A 16,005-nucleotide genomic window follows, 5' to 3' on the forward strand; every position below is an offset into this window, starting at 1 on the left:
AACCGCGAATCGTGAGAAGAAGCGATTTTAACGCGGAGAACTCGGCTGTAATGGGCGACGAAGGAACGATCGGTCGCAGGGCAGTGGCTAGCATAAAGACACCAACGGGTAATAAATTCGCGTGAAAAAAGCCATGGAACAAAGGAGTACGCGAGTACGGTCTGAAACGTTGGGAAAATCGATGTCGCCGAGGAAATCGATTAAACGTATTGCAGTCTGCTGCAGTGGGATTTGAATTAACGTGGAGCAAAGGGAAATTTAAAGGGCTTGCTTGCTTCTCTCCACTGTCTCAGCTCCAATAGTAACTGCAAATCGAGTCTGTATTTTTGATCTTCTTCGATCGTGAAATAAGAAGCGATGTACGTGTATTTACATGTATGTTTATCGTGAAATGCAATATAACTGGGTTAGTTGACCGCGGTAAAATCTGGTTTGTAAAGGTTTCTTATAAAAACAGACTCGATAGAACAATAGAGTAAGAAAGTAAAGTCCTTTGGGACGAAGGGAAAGTAACGAGCCCTCTGATCTCGACTAAACGCACTTAGTGTCCCCGATGGAGAATCTCTATTTGTCATTGTCGCAGCTTGAGTGAGATTAACGACCGTCAGAAGAAAACTCGGTGTCTGATGCAGCGACAACGTAGCGAGAGTACCTCGTTTTTCGTCATTTCTTGTTGCCCGCTGGATATTTAACGATTTCCAATATCAGTTTTTCATATCGGTAATAGCCGAGCGGATCTTCATAACCTTGTGAGTTTCGGTTTTTCATTTCAATCGAGAATCAATTGATTCGACGGTACGACGACGGTAAAGAGGAGAGGGGCTTGGAACGTCGCCTTTGCACTCCAGCAAGATTTATGAAATCGATATCGCGCGATAATCGAGTCCACGGAAAAGCCCGGCCCTGGGAAAGTAATGGGCAAAGTTCTGGCAGCAACCAGTGTTCGCGGATATACCCGTTTACATCGGTTGTTCCTCGTCGAAGCATATTTACGTACCGCGGGTTAAACTTCCCGTCGATGCACCGGTTTGCCTTTTTGTCCCGTTTATTTATTCAAACAAGACGCATCGTGTTCTTAAAAGAAGTATACGTCCTCCGTTGTTCTCCACAACCATGCGAGAAACCATTCACGTCTTAATTGTATCTCACGATAACGGCACGCGTTTCGAGCTCGGTTACACGTTTCGCGTGCGGCCCGTGTTACACGATAAACAGAATGTTTGTAAGGAAACGAGGAAAATTGCCGGATGATACGGTCGTTCTGGAAAAACTGCAGTTCTATCCGTCGTTCTTTCTCTTGTTCGTTCAACGCCGGTTTCTTGCGATATTCGCAAACCTACGGTTGTATCGTTAAGGAGACATCTGGAAGCTGTGTAACGGGTATCTCGTTAAAAGTAGAGTACTCCGGTTTTTATCGCCTGGTCGTGATATAAAAAGATACGAGGCGTTGGGTAATAAAGAAACGCTTTAAATTCGAGCCTGTGATTTCGAACGATGGGAAAACTGTCGCACAGTCACTGCGAGCATCATCATTTTACACTGGATTTTGTTCCACCAACGTTGCAGTTTACCTCATACCGCGTCACCGTGTTCGAAGGGTTGATTTTCATGTAACGATCACGACTATCACGCGGGATATTCAGCTCCGAATCGCCCGAAAATACACGGAGCATCCCCCGGTATTATATTTCGGGCTTTGTCCCGGAAACCGGAATGACACGCGACCAACGCTACAGAAAATTGTTCGCAAATAAGCATACGATGATAGCTGGAATAAACGAACCGCTACGAAATTCACGCGGCCAAATTAGTCGCGATAATAACAAAACCTATAGAACGAGCTTCGTGCATGCTATACGCGATTCAGGATTCGTGGCGAATACGGAGGAAAATTTCACGGCAACTTTAATGACACGTCACGAACGTATGGAAAATACCGCGATCTTCCTGCACTTCAATGATAACACGATCTCTTTTCCCAGATGCAAGTACGTGCGTTGGAATAAGGAGGACGCGGTGTCGAGCGAAAGTATTCAACGAATGGCTCGGAAAACACGGAAGAACAATACGGCCGAGAAAAAAGCTCGATTGTTATGCAAGCAAACAACCGTTGATGGTATGTACCGAGACAAATAGATATAACGAAGTTACTGGTCCACTCGTATAGCTGACGATTGTTAAATCGAACGATTATTTCGTTTAAAAAGGATCTAGTTGTACATGGATGTAACAATGATATCGAGAATCAGAATCGGTTTCCATCGATGGATCCAGCTATGAAAGATGTCAAACAACCGGATGGATCAGCCAGAGCGATACGTAGATAAAGATATAGCGCGGCCCACAATTTTCAAAGCGTCGATATCTAGTTTCATCAAAGTCGTTGACTTGAATCGCTCGTACTAGGTAGCCCGGCTTATCTATGTTTACCAGGACAAATGGAAAAGAGCTGGAGAGGGGAATAAAGTAGTAGGCGTAGGTATGCTCGGCGCCAATAGTCTTAAGAGAGCGGTATCGGGTTACGCGCGATTGTTGTAATAATTACGTGTCACTCATTCCTGCGTACGTACGTGTTACGCTATTATTTAGGCCGCGCCCACCGTTGCAGACACATTGTCTGGAGACCATTCGAAATGGACAAGAACGTTCGATACGTATTTCTGGACACGTGTCCCATTCTGTGGTCAAATCGCTAGCATGTTCTGTTGTATTATATATTTGACCTAAAATTTATTCAAACCCCTACATTTAGATTTATATATTCAAATTTGAATTTACCAGCTTAAAAATTTAAATGGAAACATTCAAATGTGAAATTTGGCAAAACGCGATATAGAGACTTTCGAGAGGAAGCCCCGGCTACGCATTTACAGATGGACACGTTCGCACAAAAGGAAGCGACCTGTCTTTTTGCGGCACGCACGAGGATGCGAGAGATTTCATTTCGTAAATTATCATTGAGCTCTGTCTGCATGAACCATAGCTGTCCGGAGAGGACAGCATTAATTACACCGGCAGGTAAAACTTGAGCTTTCTGCATTGTGCGCTGGGATTACAATGCATTTTATGCAAACCAGCTCGTAGAATAGCAGCTCGTTGAATACCGCGACCAATCCTCTTTCCCCTCTTTGTTCCTCGGTCCACCCTTTCGCCGATTCTCCTTCTCCTCTCTATCTCGTTTTCCTAGCTCGGTTCCTTTCTCCTCTTCCGCCGCCTTGTTTCCTTCCTTGTTACAAAATAATAAACGAATCTGCAGTTACTTTCTTAACTATCGTAGCCATTGCCGGCGAACGACGAGACGCCTTTCGACTCTGTTTTTTTAGGAAACCATCGCCCTCGACAAAATATGTAGCCGGACCGGTGTCCGTAAACGTAATATTTCCGCGCACCGTCGCGCGTCAACTGCCTCAATTTGTCAAAACGTTCGCATCGTGAGTTGTCGGAGCAATTTGACACGGGTGCCCGGTCTCGCCGAATCGACGTAAATTGCGATTCGTCGCGTCATTGGGCCGCGCGTGATCGCAAAACTCCTCCACGCGCTCGCCAACTTTCGAAAAGCCGATTAATTCGCCGACGAGCGCGGTCTAAAGTTACGATTCGTACTTTTGTCGAACGTGAGCCGAGTGTGCCTGCACGTATACGGCTTCGTGGTTTTCGCTCACATAGAAATCAGAACCGCCACCCTTGACGCTCCGTTATCAGCCAGCCGAGGGGAACGTTCGATTCGGTTCGAGACAAACGAAGCTTAGAGCGATTTCTACAAAATTACGTGATATTAAGTACACGTGTATTTGCTGGATCATCCAGATGCGTAGAAGGTGTGAAGCGAATGTAACGTAACGGATCATTGGAAATAATGGTTGACATGTCGTCGACAAGGGGGATATTCACTGGCAAGCTAACCGGAGGATAGAAACGAGCGTACAACGGAAGCAGTAGAGTTAAGGAATTCGGAACGATCGTAAAGCCAAATGAGATTCTTAGAAGGGACGCATTAGTTTAGTAGGCAAAGCCGAGTACGATTTGTCTTTAGCAAATTGTCGGCGATTTAACTCTTTCCAGACGATTGCCCGAGAACCCGTTTCTCTCGCTGTCGCCTCTTTCCGTGTATTTACAATTCGTTGGTCATTGGAAAGCGCGTGCATGTTGAAAATTGAAATAAAAATCACTGATAGAATTCGTGTCAAGGATGACTTGGTATCTTGTTGTTCGCGAGCATGAAATTCTACGGATGGTCATGTTCGTTTCAAGGTAAATCGGAATGACGATCACATTGGGGAAAAAACGACGAAATTATCTTGCATCGGTGTAGGCACGCTAAATTCAACAAGTAATCGATTCCGTTGCGTAACTGTTTCTTTTCTTGTTTTCAGATTGTTACGTTCTCGGTGAATACAAGATTAAAAGTAAAGTACATATGTAGCATACGGGATGGATCGAAGTAAGCGGAAACCCTAGTTCGGGCTTCTATAGATATTTGATTACACGCTCTAATTCGGCAAGCATGTAGATCTCCGTCTCTGAAACGTATCGCGGTATCGCGATACGAAACTGTATACGAGAGGCTTGCTCGAAGGTGATACGGAGGAACGAAAAGGGAAAGCAGCCAGCCAGCAGTAGACAGATATCGAGTATCTCTCGTTCTCACAAATCTTCAATGTCCCTAATCCACGTGGTGGCGGGTTGGCCGTGAACGAAACGGCGCTACAATAAAATAGGAACGAGTGAATGAGCAAATACTACGCCGAACGCGTGAGAGTACGCCCTCCATTCAGTGACGCCACCATATTGCTCCCACCTGTTATATCCGTCAGTACTTTATCTTTCCTTGGCCGTATTAACGTTACCGCACCACCCACCCCTTAGTCTCACTCGACCGATTTGCAGAGCACTTTATTTCCAAGAAGAATCCACTCGTTTGTCGGCCGTTCGAATAAAAAGGTAACCATCTTCCGCGTGAAAATCGTACTCGTCAGGTAAAAGACCCTTCACTTCCTTTTTCCTTTTACAATTTATTTGTCGATTGCCGCTCTTTATTTTCATCATTATTACTCCCTCTTCGTCTCCTGGGCGTGCGTAGATAATGATTATTCCCCGTCGTAAAATGTAAAAGCAGATCGTGCCCGGTTTAACCTGAGCGTGACGAATAAATATTTACGGTGCAGCTGTACAACGACAATAGTGCAATATACTCGTGCTACGTAGCATATGATATATAGATACGATAATAAACGGAGAAAGTATTTTTAGCTTCGGGCAACGTCCCTTTCGTGTACTTCTAACGATTCTATTGCTTCGTTTCGGATTCGATAAACCTGAACGAACGTCCTACCGTAGAACGTCCTGCCTTGTGTGCATCAGGCGTGTCGTTGTCCTAATGGAAAGATGAGTATCTCGAAATTAAATATGACTCGTGTTTGGTGCACCGACTTGCTCCGAATCGGACACTTATTTCCCCAACGTTGGCGGAGGAGGAAGGTGCATCATATGGAGAACAAGAGAGAGAAACAGAAGGATAGAAGGAAGGAGGAAAGAGAAAAAGAAAAAAGGATGAACGTGGAAGAAAAAAAAGAGGCCGTGTCTGTGGAACAGCCGGAACACCCACCTTGATTCGATATCGACGTTCCAGACGATCGAAAAAAAAAATCCATTGCAAGGGTCCCTCGAGAAAATAGAGTAATTTAGATAACAGCCATCTCCCCCACCACGCTCTCCGTCTATATCATCGGCCAAGTTCCTCGCGTAACGTGCCTCCGGTGGCACAATGCAGACGCTGCGCTGAGCGCTGGTACCCTCGCCGCTGTTGCAATTGAGAAACGACGTTATTCTCTGGAACTCTATATTTTCTCGCCTATACCTATATTCGATCAATCAAAGACATATGGTTCTGTATTAAGGCGTGATACAATCGCGAAAGTCGATCGTGAAAATTCGTGAAAACGAACGTTCCAAGTTACGCTTATGAACGTGGGCTTACCGTAATTCGCCTCTCTCTCTTTCTTTCTCCGGCCTTCCCCCTTTCGTGACTTAGTTGCTTCTCTTTCGTTCATTCGTCGGAAAGCCAGACTTTCTCTGTCACGTTACCCCTTCTCCGTCTTTCGTCGACGACTCCCCTCCAGGAGTCGAACAGGTAACGTGCCAACGCCAGGCAATGGCGCCTTAGCCGCTGCACCTGGGCTAACCGTTCGCCAGGTGAGAGAGTACGGTGATTGGTCGAGTCGCGCAAAACGCCGCGCTGATTGGCCGATACCGCGGTTCTGCCGGTACGGAGCTTTAATCTCGTTTACCGTAGGCGCGCTGCTGCTCAGTTCAACTTACCTTAGCCGCACGGACGGTTGGCCACGCAACTCACGCCGGACATTCCACGAAACGTTGCGACGAATAGCCCCCCTCTCCCTTTCCGCCCTCTTCGTCGCACAATAGTGTTCGTTCTCGGGTTAGTGGCGTGCGTAAAATCGTGTCGATCTTGGATCGTCGCGGGTGAGATCGCTGGAAAGCAGCAGGGAAGGATCGACACGACACAACACCCGTAAGATCGCGTCGCCGCTTGTCCGTGTGTGCGTGCGCGCGCGCGAGATCCCCCCTTCGGTGCCTGTGTATATACCTGTACGTAGTGTGTACGAGCAAGCGGACAAGCGCGCGCGTGTATATAGCGGCTCCACTTCTTTCTCTCTTCTTCTATCTTCTTGTACCGTCTGCGTTCCGTGCCCTCGTGTTCGTGATTGGTCGGTGCGTGGCATTTTTAAAAAGTCGTCCTGCTTCTGTCCGTTATAACCTGAAAGATCCGGCAGCGGCGATGTCGCGAAATCACGAGTAAATCGATACGGCGATCCATGTCGAAATAATGTCGGTACGACGAACCGGCTACTCCTGGCTCCAAGTTTCTCTGGTTGTTCGCGATACGACGGTACCCTTCGAGTCGTGATCGACAGTGTATCACGGGTACTCCGTTGCTTTTTTTCACAGTGATAGCAGCGGCAAACAACAGAAGAAACCGTGCAAGGGGCACGTATGAGATTTGAGCAAGAAAGGAACGGGGGGGCTCTACTATTACGGTACCGGCTCTCTTGCTGCCAGAATTATTCGCGGTGGCACGTTCTTCGAATCAGCGGAAAATTCAAACACATTGGAGATCCATCCTGACTCGGCAACGCTGGCGACGTAACAACGACGCTATCGTCAGTGACAGGTAGAATACGCGACACGAGAACCGGAGGAAGAAAACGAAAGGGAAGAGTGCAGTGCAAGAGAAAGAGAGGAAAAGAAAGAAGAAAGCCGCAGCGTGCGCGTGTAGTTCCTTTTTCACGAGCTACCCCCGACTGACATATGCGTGTGGCGCGTAGATTCCAAAGCCAAAGATAAAGTTTCGTCGCGAATCAGAGTACTGGAAAGCGGCTGAATTTCGAAAATAGTTTCTTGATCGTGTCTCTGCGCGTTGGAACCAAGAAGTAGAAGGAAGAGGGGAAAGAAAACGACGGAATAAACGTCTCTGCGATTTTCTGGTCTCTCTTTAGAGGTGCGCCTACAGAGGCGTTCTCCGTACGTCGTGGATCGTTCGCGGAGTGTCGGTCGTGCCACAGTGTATTGTAGTTGTGCTGGTGCAGGGTGAGGTTAGGATTGTGTTGGAGAGAAAGGAAGCTAAAGAGAAAAGGATAGATAGGAGTGGGTAAATGATAAACTGCGATTAAGTGTAAACGAGAAGAAATATCGAAGCAAGAGGACACTGTTCGAAGAGGAGTTGCTCGCAACCTCGAGAACTGGATAACACGGGCGACTCGAGAATCGCCAAAATTTTGCCGGTTTATAAAAAAGGTAAGTACGCATGTTGATGTCCGCGGTTATTGGTCCCTTGTATACACCGATAGCTTATCTTCGGCAAGTTGAATAAACGCGCGTCCAATTTCGTTAACTAATACGTCGATCTATTTTTTTCTCTTATCGTTTGTTTTTGGATCGGTTTATCGAGTTTATTCGATAAGCTACGTTTATTCGACAGCAGCGATACCGGCTACGATTACAGCTGCGACAAATATACGACCGCTATTTTGATTGCATTACCGATTCAAAGCATAAAGCAACGCGTTAATTTGCAAAGAACCAATTTGCCGTTCGATCTTTAAGAGCCATTTATTTTTGAATGGATCCATCTCGGAAGATCATGGTCCGTAGTCTTGACAAGAGGGAGAGCAATAATAATCACTAGAACTTTTATGGGCTACTAATAGCATTAAACGCAGTTTGATCGAAATCGTGCGATTTTTTACGTGACACGTACAGTTTTTATGCGATTCTCTAATTTCTTGTCGGGCTACGGAAGAAGAGTCAGTTTGCTCGCTGTTTAACCTCAAATGTCTCGCTCCGCCTAACCTTGAGATCCCACTCGTCGCCTCTTGCGTGTTTTTAAAACACTCGGATCTTGCCTCTCGTAAGACGCGCGCATGCGCCGTACCGCTGGTCCTTTTTGTGTTCTTTAAGTCGTTTCTTTCCACCTTCTTCGTACCCGCGCGCCTTTTGCTCTCGAGACTTCGACAAAATTTCAATTAAAATCCTTCCTGATGTCGCTGACACTGTCGAGCTCGATTTAATCTCGAAATAGAATTCCATTTTACTCGAGAAGCCGGGCAAAGTGCAAGAATGAAAATCCGATGAATTTCGTTTTACGCGATATCTTCTGTATACTTGAATTTCGCGGGCTTATCTTTCCCATGTTTTCGTTTAAACAACGTGTGACCCAAAAGATGTGCGTCATTGTTTCGAATTCAGGTAACAAAGAGTATTGTGATCGATAGAATTTCTGTAATTCGTTGAACGTTTCACGACACGAGACAAAAGATGTTTTTGTTCAACATCCATTAATATCGATCGATTCTCGACAATGGCAAAAGCTAATATTTTCAAATTATCGTGCATCGATAGTGTATATCTTTGACGGCATTGGTTTTCCCTATTGTGCGCTCACCCTACGATATCGTGTTGACAGCGTTCGGGAATGTGGATCATTGTGAGAATCACTGAAAGGAAAAAAGATCAGGTAAATCGACTATGACGAAGCTGAAAATTGCACAAGAAAATGACCAACGACTGTACAAAGATGATTCGGTATATGTGCATGTCAAGGGCGTTGTAAGGCCATTCGAATTTTTTTTAGCCTCTATCGCACGTACGATTTTTTTCGGATACTACCAGCGTCACACTGTGACGCACCGATTTTCCATTGAGAGCCCAGCATCATAGACACGTGACGACAATCAATTTTTGTTATCTCTGTGGAAACAAATGGATCCTACCCTGAACTTGGCAAATATTGTCGAAAATGGTCAAATCTATAACCAACGCGTATGGTTTGAAGTTATATTATATAGTTAAAATAATTTATTAAAACAAAGTATTAACTCTTCTTCTCAGTTTTGCAATTGCTAAAATAGATAACAGATATGTAAGTAATCTCGAATATATATTATTGTCATAAAATATATAACTGTCGTAAAGTAGTAAGTAAATCTTCCTATCCAGGAGATCTTTCATGAAAAACAGACGAATATTATATGATGGTTCGAGCGATGAAAGTAGATAATATGATGAAGATATCATAGATCTATTTGATACTAGTACTTTGTCAGACGATAACGATCTCAACAGAATACATTTACCAGTCATTTCTAACACAAGCGATAATTCTTTTGATGAAGGTTGTGATGATTCTCGTAATAGTGATTGGATGGAAGCACACGTTGATCCCGTTTTACATAATTTTACCGGAAAGGAAGGACTAAGAGTAAATCTTCCAAGAAATATATCGGTACTAGATGCGTTTTGCTTATTATTTGGCGACTTTCTTATGCAGAAAATTGCAAAGTTTGTTGTTATATCCTATACATGCACCTTCCATGTTACAAAAAGAATGGAAACCAACTTCAGCTGAAGAAATAAAACAATCCTTAGGATTATATATTGCCATGGGCAATATTCGAACGCCTATTATTATGCACTTTATTATCACCCTCAACTTAGCAAAACAATGCCTTGAAATCTACGTAAGAAAACTCTTCGCTGCCTTTGCATCTATGTCCAAATGTGTAATAAATCGTACCGCCTTCATACAATTGATCAAGTATTGCAGCATTGGATAAAAAATATAAAGGATTGCTATTATCCTGGTGAAAATTTATCAATAGACGAATCAATGTTATTACGCATTCGTATTAGATATTCTTCCTTATTCTGGAAAAAATACTGTTGTTTATAGATTATTAAATGATTATTTGGGAGAAGGACATTTATTACATCTACATGGACAATTATTACATTAACGTTGAACTAGCCAAAAATAAAACTCATGTGGTTGAGACACTAAGGAAAGATCGTGAAGGTGATCTCATGATTGTAATTCAGCAGAAATTATAAACTGCAGAATGTATTTTCAAAAGAAAAAAATAACATCTTAGTTCAAAAATGGAAAGACAAACGAGACGTATTAACAATATTCACGAAGCATAACACAGATCTAATTGAAATACCGTCTTCGAGAAGAAAAGGAATAAAAGCTCGTACTGTGTTCGATTGTAACAAAAACATGTCTGGAGTTGATCGGTGCGATCAGATGACGGCATATTATTCCACGCCACGAAAAGCAATACGCCGGTATTTGAAAGTTTTCTTTCGCTTATTTGATATAGCAATTTGGAATGGGAATTGGCTGTTGAATAGAATTAATTTCTCAAAAATGTCTTATTTAGAGCTTAGAAATAATCTTGTACTGAAATTGCTTAATATCGATACCAATGTGCTTAGTCTCAATCTTAGCGGGATGTAACATTTTTCAATAAAATTAGAGAAAAGATTAAGATGCTATGTTTGTACGAGGAAAAAGATATCCAGTGCCACATGGTATGCATGCGAAGCATGTAAGACTAATGAGAGTGAATCAATAGGATTATGTATTAGCATATGTTTCAAAATGTTCCACAGTATATAAATAAATTATATTAATTTTAAATACACGTTTGTATAGTTAAATATGGCATATCATTTCCAGTAGAAATTTTATTTACTTTATGGATCGAATAAAATTTTCCATGTGGCCCAGCGTCACATATTTGTGACACGATTTGTGACTGAAAAACTAGATTTACATGCTCATTTATTAGGTTTTAAAACTACCCAAATAAAAATCTGTAGTATATTTTGTAGAATTCCGAAAAAGAAAGTAATGGATTGTGGGTGGAATTTCTTTTCCGTGGCGTGATAGCGAACGTATTAAAAAAGAAAAAATAACTCGTCCAAGTTACGTTCACGTAAATTTTTTGCTCGTCGGATCGACAAATTTCGTAGATTCTATTCGCGTGTAATTGCTTGCGTTTCACGACTGAAAATTATAGGAGCTACTAATTTCATGGTACTGCCGCGGCGGCTGACATTTATTTAACTGTCGTATACTTTGTCTGACAACTCTCGGTGTACATTTCGACGACGGATAATAACACTTTTCCGTCTGAAATACCGCAAGAACGTTAGGAGAAAGGAAGACGGCCACGAAATTACGAGGATTCGTCTCAACCACGGAGGAAAGGCGTCGAATTCGAAAAAAAAGAATGCTCGGGAGAATGCAGGAAAAAACGGATGATTGTACCTTGGTCGGGCAGAGTCGACTTTCGATTCAAGTCGAAAATACCGAATATACTCGGTTCGTGAAAACTGGACAAAATATTCGCGTTATTTTGCTTCGTTTTACGAGCGGTTCAGTGACTCCTCCCGCGATTACATAAGGTAATAAACACGTAACGCAGTGACCTAGAAAGCGCAGCTTTCGTCATCGTTTTCGAGTGACATAAATTGCAGCTTTAACACCGTTTTATCACACATTCGAGACCTTGAACGACTCAACGGTTGTCCAGGTCATCGAACTCGCTTCTACATGCAGACCTAAGGCAACTATTGCTATTCGAATGGTTCGATTCGCCGTAAGAGAACGTGTTATTAGCAAAAGCCAGCGCGATTAGGCCATTCGTAGCGGAATCACGCGCGCGCCGCACTCTCGGAGGAGAAAGATCGGCTCGGGCAACGGAGCAAAGTTGAAGTTTTCTCGGAAATCCTTTGGCACCACTTACGCCATTGCTCGTGCCGCGCGGTTACCTCGAAGCTAATTACGTTCGGTTAAATTTCATTTGGGAAAGAAAAGTTGCGGGCCCGAGCCACCTACCTTTCGCTTGTGCCTCGTAAACGAAAAGAAGACGTTGATTATTTCGACGAAGTTAGGCGTGGAACCTGCGGCTGTTCGATCGCGTCGATATCGGTCGCGATCACTGAAAAATGTTGACGCGCCTAATGAAATCTTTATGAACGTTATACCGTTGTATCGGTCGCGGCTCATGCCTCGGACTAATTTCCTCCGCGTCGGTTCAATTTTCTATTAATTAACTGGCCGTTCCAACCTTCCTCGTTTGGCTGAATTTTAACCATGCGTTTCCGTGTTTTATTACGTGTTAGCGCGACGGCGCTGGTCATTGCACTCTGGTCGCGCTAATTGAACGTTTCGTTATCACGACTCGATCTCGTCTACGCTCGGATTCGATACGAAGAAGGTAAACGGCGCGTATTGCGAGTTTGAAAATCGCAAGACGCAAAGAACAAAGAAGAAACGGGAAAGATATGGCGCTTCCTGGATAGCTCGTTGCTCCCGCGATCCGATTCATTCACACGCGTTCCCGTAGAGCTACTGGTTGCGCAATCTTCTCCGTTGCAAAACTTTTACTAGACGACTCGGCGTCTCTGAATAATTCATCGGAGGAAAAATATATCGAGCAATTGCGAACGTTTAATCGAGTACAATTTCTCGCTTCGATTACGTTCGGCGCTGTTAAACGGTGACTGTACGCGAGAGCGGAAGTCGGTACAGATAACACGAACGACCGAGCCAGATTCCCTGAAAAGCGGTAAAAAAGTCGAATGATATTCACGCGAGTGCTCGATCGGCTCGCGACTCCAGTTTACGCACTCGTGCCACTTCCGTCTAGCGTGCTCGTCGACCACTCGAGTGTGACGATTGGCCTGAATCCTTGCGAATACGAGTAAGAACGAGAGATACGCCGTGGTACGGTCCGTCTTTGTGAGAGTTTACGACGCGAGTTATCGAAGCGCGATCGTTTTACGCCAATTATGCAACTATCCGATTTTCATAATATCTTGCATTTCCGTTTCCAGGGGGACGCACGGACAGAGATGGCATGAGGGACGGTTCCGGCAACGTTGCCGAGGTGGTGAGTGTTCTCTCTTCTTTCTATTCTCATTTGCATATCGAGTATATATATATGGAATTTGTAAATGTTTCGCCAATTACGCAACGACTCGTACGTGTTGTTAACCGAACGGTACATATACATATATAGCTGTTACGTGCTACGTAACTTTACTGAAATAGGGCAAAAGTCTTGAAGGAAACGGAAACGATTCCCTTCCTTTTGTCTTCGTTCCTAAGAAAATGGATTCCAAACATACTTCCGGGATGCACATACTCGACCTCGCGGATATCCCTTACGGTACTCGTGTCACCCTTCTCTTGAAACTTCTCAACAACCCCTTTCCTCGAAGAGAGTATACAATAAACACAGTCTTAGGTAGTTTCACCGAGGAGCATAGTGAATTTCAGGAATGAACGCCAGCATCGACCCTTCGGCTTACACGGGTTTAAGATAAGGTGGCGAAAAAGTGGGAAGGTGATAGGTGTGTTCAGTTTACGCTCGAAGGTAAAAACCAACGTTTCTCCTAGTTTCCTTGCATTCGAGCGTTTACCTGACGTCGAGTTCCTTGGACCTTTGTGAGCGTGAATAGGGCTTCTTTCGAGCCGACGTGCCGTAGGAAACGGCGAGTAGGTACGCAAAGTATTTTCGAAAGGCTCGAGGCTGTTGGCGCCAGGAAGTAGGCTACCGGGTTAATACTTGACAGGGAGAGCCGGAGAAAAGCACGAACCGTGAGAAGAACGTAGAAAAACTAAGGAGAAATTTCACCATCTTTAACACGCTGCTCCATAATTAGCCAGAGTGTGTTGCCCCGATACGTATCGATCGTTCGAGATAATTGTCTTGCATTCGATCGAGGTACACGCGAGTAAAGTTAAGCGAAATATCGGTGTGAAGCGAGATAAGTAAAGTAAAATACACCATCGAGATCGCATCGGCTAATAGCGGCCATTGCCGAAACAAAAACGTATAATGAAGCGTACGATAGCCAGGCGCGCCGGTTGAATCGATGAAAGCATAGTACATATTATATATACCTGTTTCCTCATTGCCTGACCTTGGAGAGATCAGGTGAAAAGTATACCGGATTGCATGGAAGGGGAACCGTTCAGGTTCAATATACTTGGTGGATGAGTGTCACCCAGATCTACAGTGTGCCAGCCTTGTGTAAAATGGGAGAAATTATGTGAGCCGTGAGGTCACCTACGAATCAATTACGAGGTCGTGGAATCCAGATACTCGTTTATCGTCGAACTTGCCGATTGTTCTTCTTTCGCACGATCTCTGGTATCTGCTCTAACGCGTGATTTAAGTTGGAAAGTGGACCGAAGAATGGCACGTGCCACGGCCATTCTTCGCAGTTTCATAGTCCCTCGTCACCTTGGAACTTTAACACGATTCTAGCCTCGAGAAACTTGTTCCCTGGAATAAAACGTGCAAAATAGCTGGTCTCGGCATAACTCGACACCCAAACGTCCAGCATTTTTACCCTCTCACTTAAAAAGAACCGTCGTCGTTCTTGCTACGCCTACGGTTTTTGCGCGGTGTCACGATTTACGCAACCTACGAATAGACAAGGCGATATTTATACTGGAAACCAAAAGTTTCTTCAACGTGATCACGATCGCCTGGTACGTTTAATCGATGAAGAAACTTGAACATTGTTGAAGTAAGTTATTCGAAAACGCAGTTTACACGGCGGTTACACCCTCTGCTCCCTCTCCCGATTCAATCGTTCAACTAACATTGATCTTCCGGGCGGTTCTATCCTAATTAAAACGAGGCATTCCATTGACCAAACTTCGCTGGCCCAATCAATAGATCTTTGCTCCGTAACCGTTTCGCTTTTATAGCGCATAGTTTATCAAAAAGCGAGGTTGCACGATGGCAACTAATTGGGACACGAATTCCACGGGTTTTTGATAGCCATCGAATCGATTAAAAGCGAGATCCGCGAGGTCGCTTTGAATTACCAAGTTGTCCGAACGAAATTGCGACAATCGTCACGGTAAACATAACAGACTCTCGCGAACTGCTATTTCGACGGACGTGTACGTTCTCGTATATTTATCGCTGGTTCTGTATTTATTTTTACACGATCCGCTATCCGCCCCGTTCGTCGTCCCCGTTTCAGCTGGCGATTAAATATCGCGACAATGTTTGACTTTGCTCGCGTCAGCTGATCGGATTAATAAAACGTCACATACGGCGACAACGCCTCTGTTTCGTGCCTTTGTACCATCTTATCGTACGTGAAAAAATATTTCTCTGATATCGCAATGTATCGCTTTGCGAAATCTCCCGTAAAAAATTTCGTCATCGTACACGTACGATAATAATTTGTCTGTATTTTAATGGTCGCGTGTTATGACAATTCCATACACTCGACGCTCCATAGAGAACGAGAGACCGATCGAACGGTGCTAAATTAATTATCGGCTCCCTTTTGTGGCGACGTCGTGCAAGCGACTAACGGTCCTGTAAATGTTAAACTCGGATGTAATTGCTATTTCTACGACCGAATGGATCGGCCAGGGAAATTCTCGATCGCAGAATTTCACGGTCATTTCGGAACTGGTTTGCGCGAGACACGCGGTACGTTCGCGTCGTCGTGCGAATCCTATAGGCCAGCGGTGATTTTCGTTCTCGATTTTGATCAAATGCTTCTAATACCGAACGTAAACGCGTAATGGACGTGTGAAAATTGCCACGTAGATCGCACGTTTGCAGATATTACGGAAGGGAATTCGCGGCGATATTCTACCGCGAT

The 16,005-nt window shown here is 44.2% G+C and overlaps 1 protein-coding gene across 1 annotated transcript in view; it reads left to right on the forward strand.

The window, feature by feature from the left end:
* The first annotated feature begins 6,310 nt into the window (after positions 1–6,310).
* Positions 6,311–16,005, forward strand: part of LOC100646232 (putative uncharacterized protein DDB_G0271606) — a 105,799-nt gene continuing 96,104 nt past the window's right edge. The window contains exons 1-2 of the mRNA XM_012312581.3: positions 6,311–7,812; positions 13,201–13,256. Coding sequence (XP_012167971.1) covers positions 13,224–13,256 — 33 coding nt within the window. The 5' untranslated portion in view covers positions 6,311–7,812; positions 13,201–13,223. The remainder of the gene's footprint in view (positions 7,813–13,200; positions 13,257–16,005) is intronic.

Source organism: Bombus terrestris, chromosome 10 (genome assembly GCF_910591885.1).
Source record: "Bombus terrestris chromosome 10, iyBomTerr1.2, whole genome shotgun sequence".
Classification (NCBI taxonomy): domain Eukaryota; kingdom Metazoa; phylum Arthropoda; class Insecta; order Hymenoptera; family Apidae; genus Bombus; species Bombus terrestris.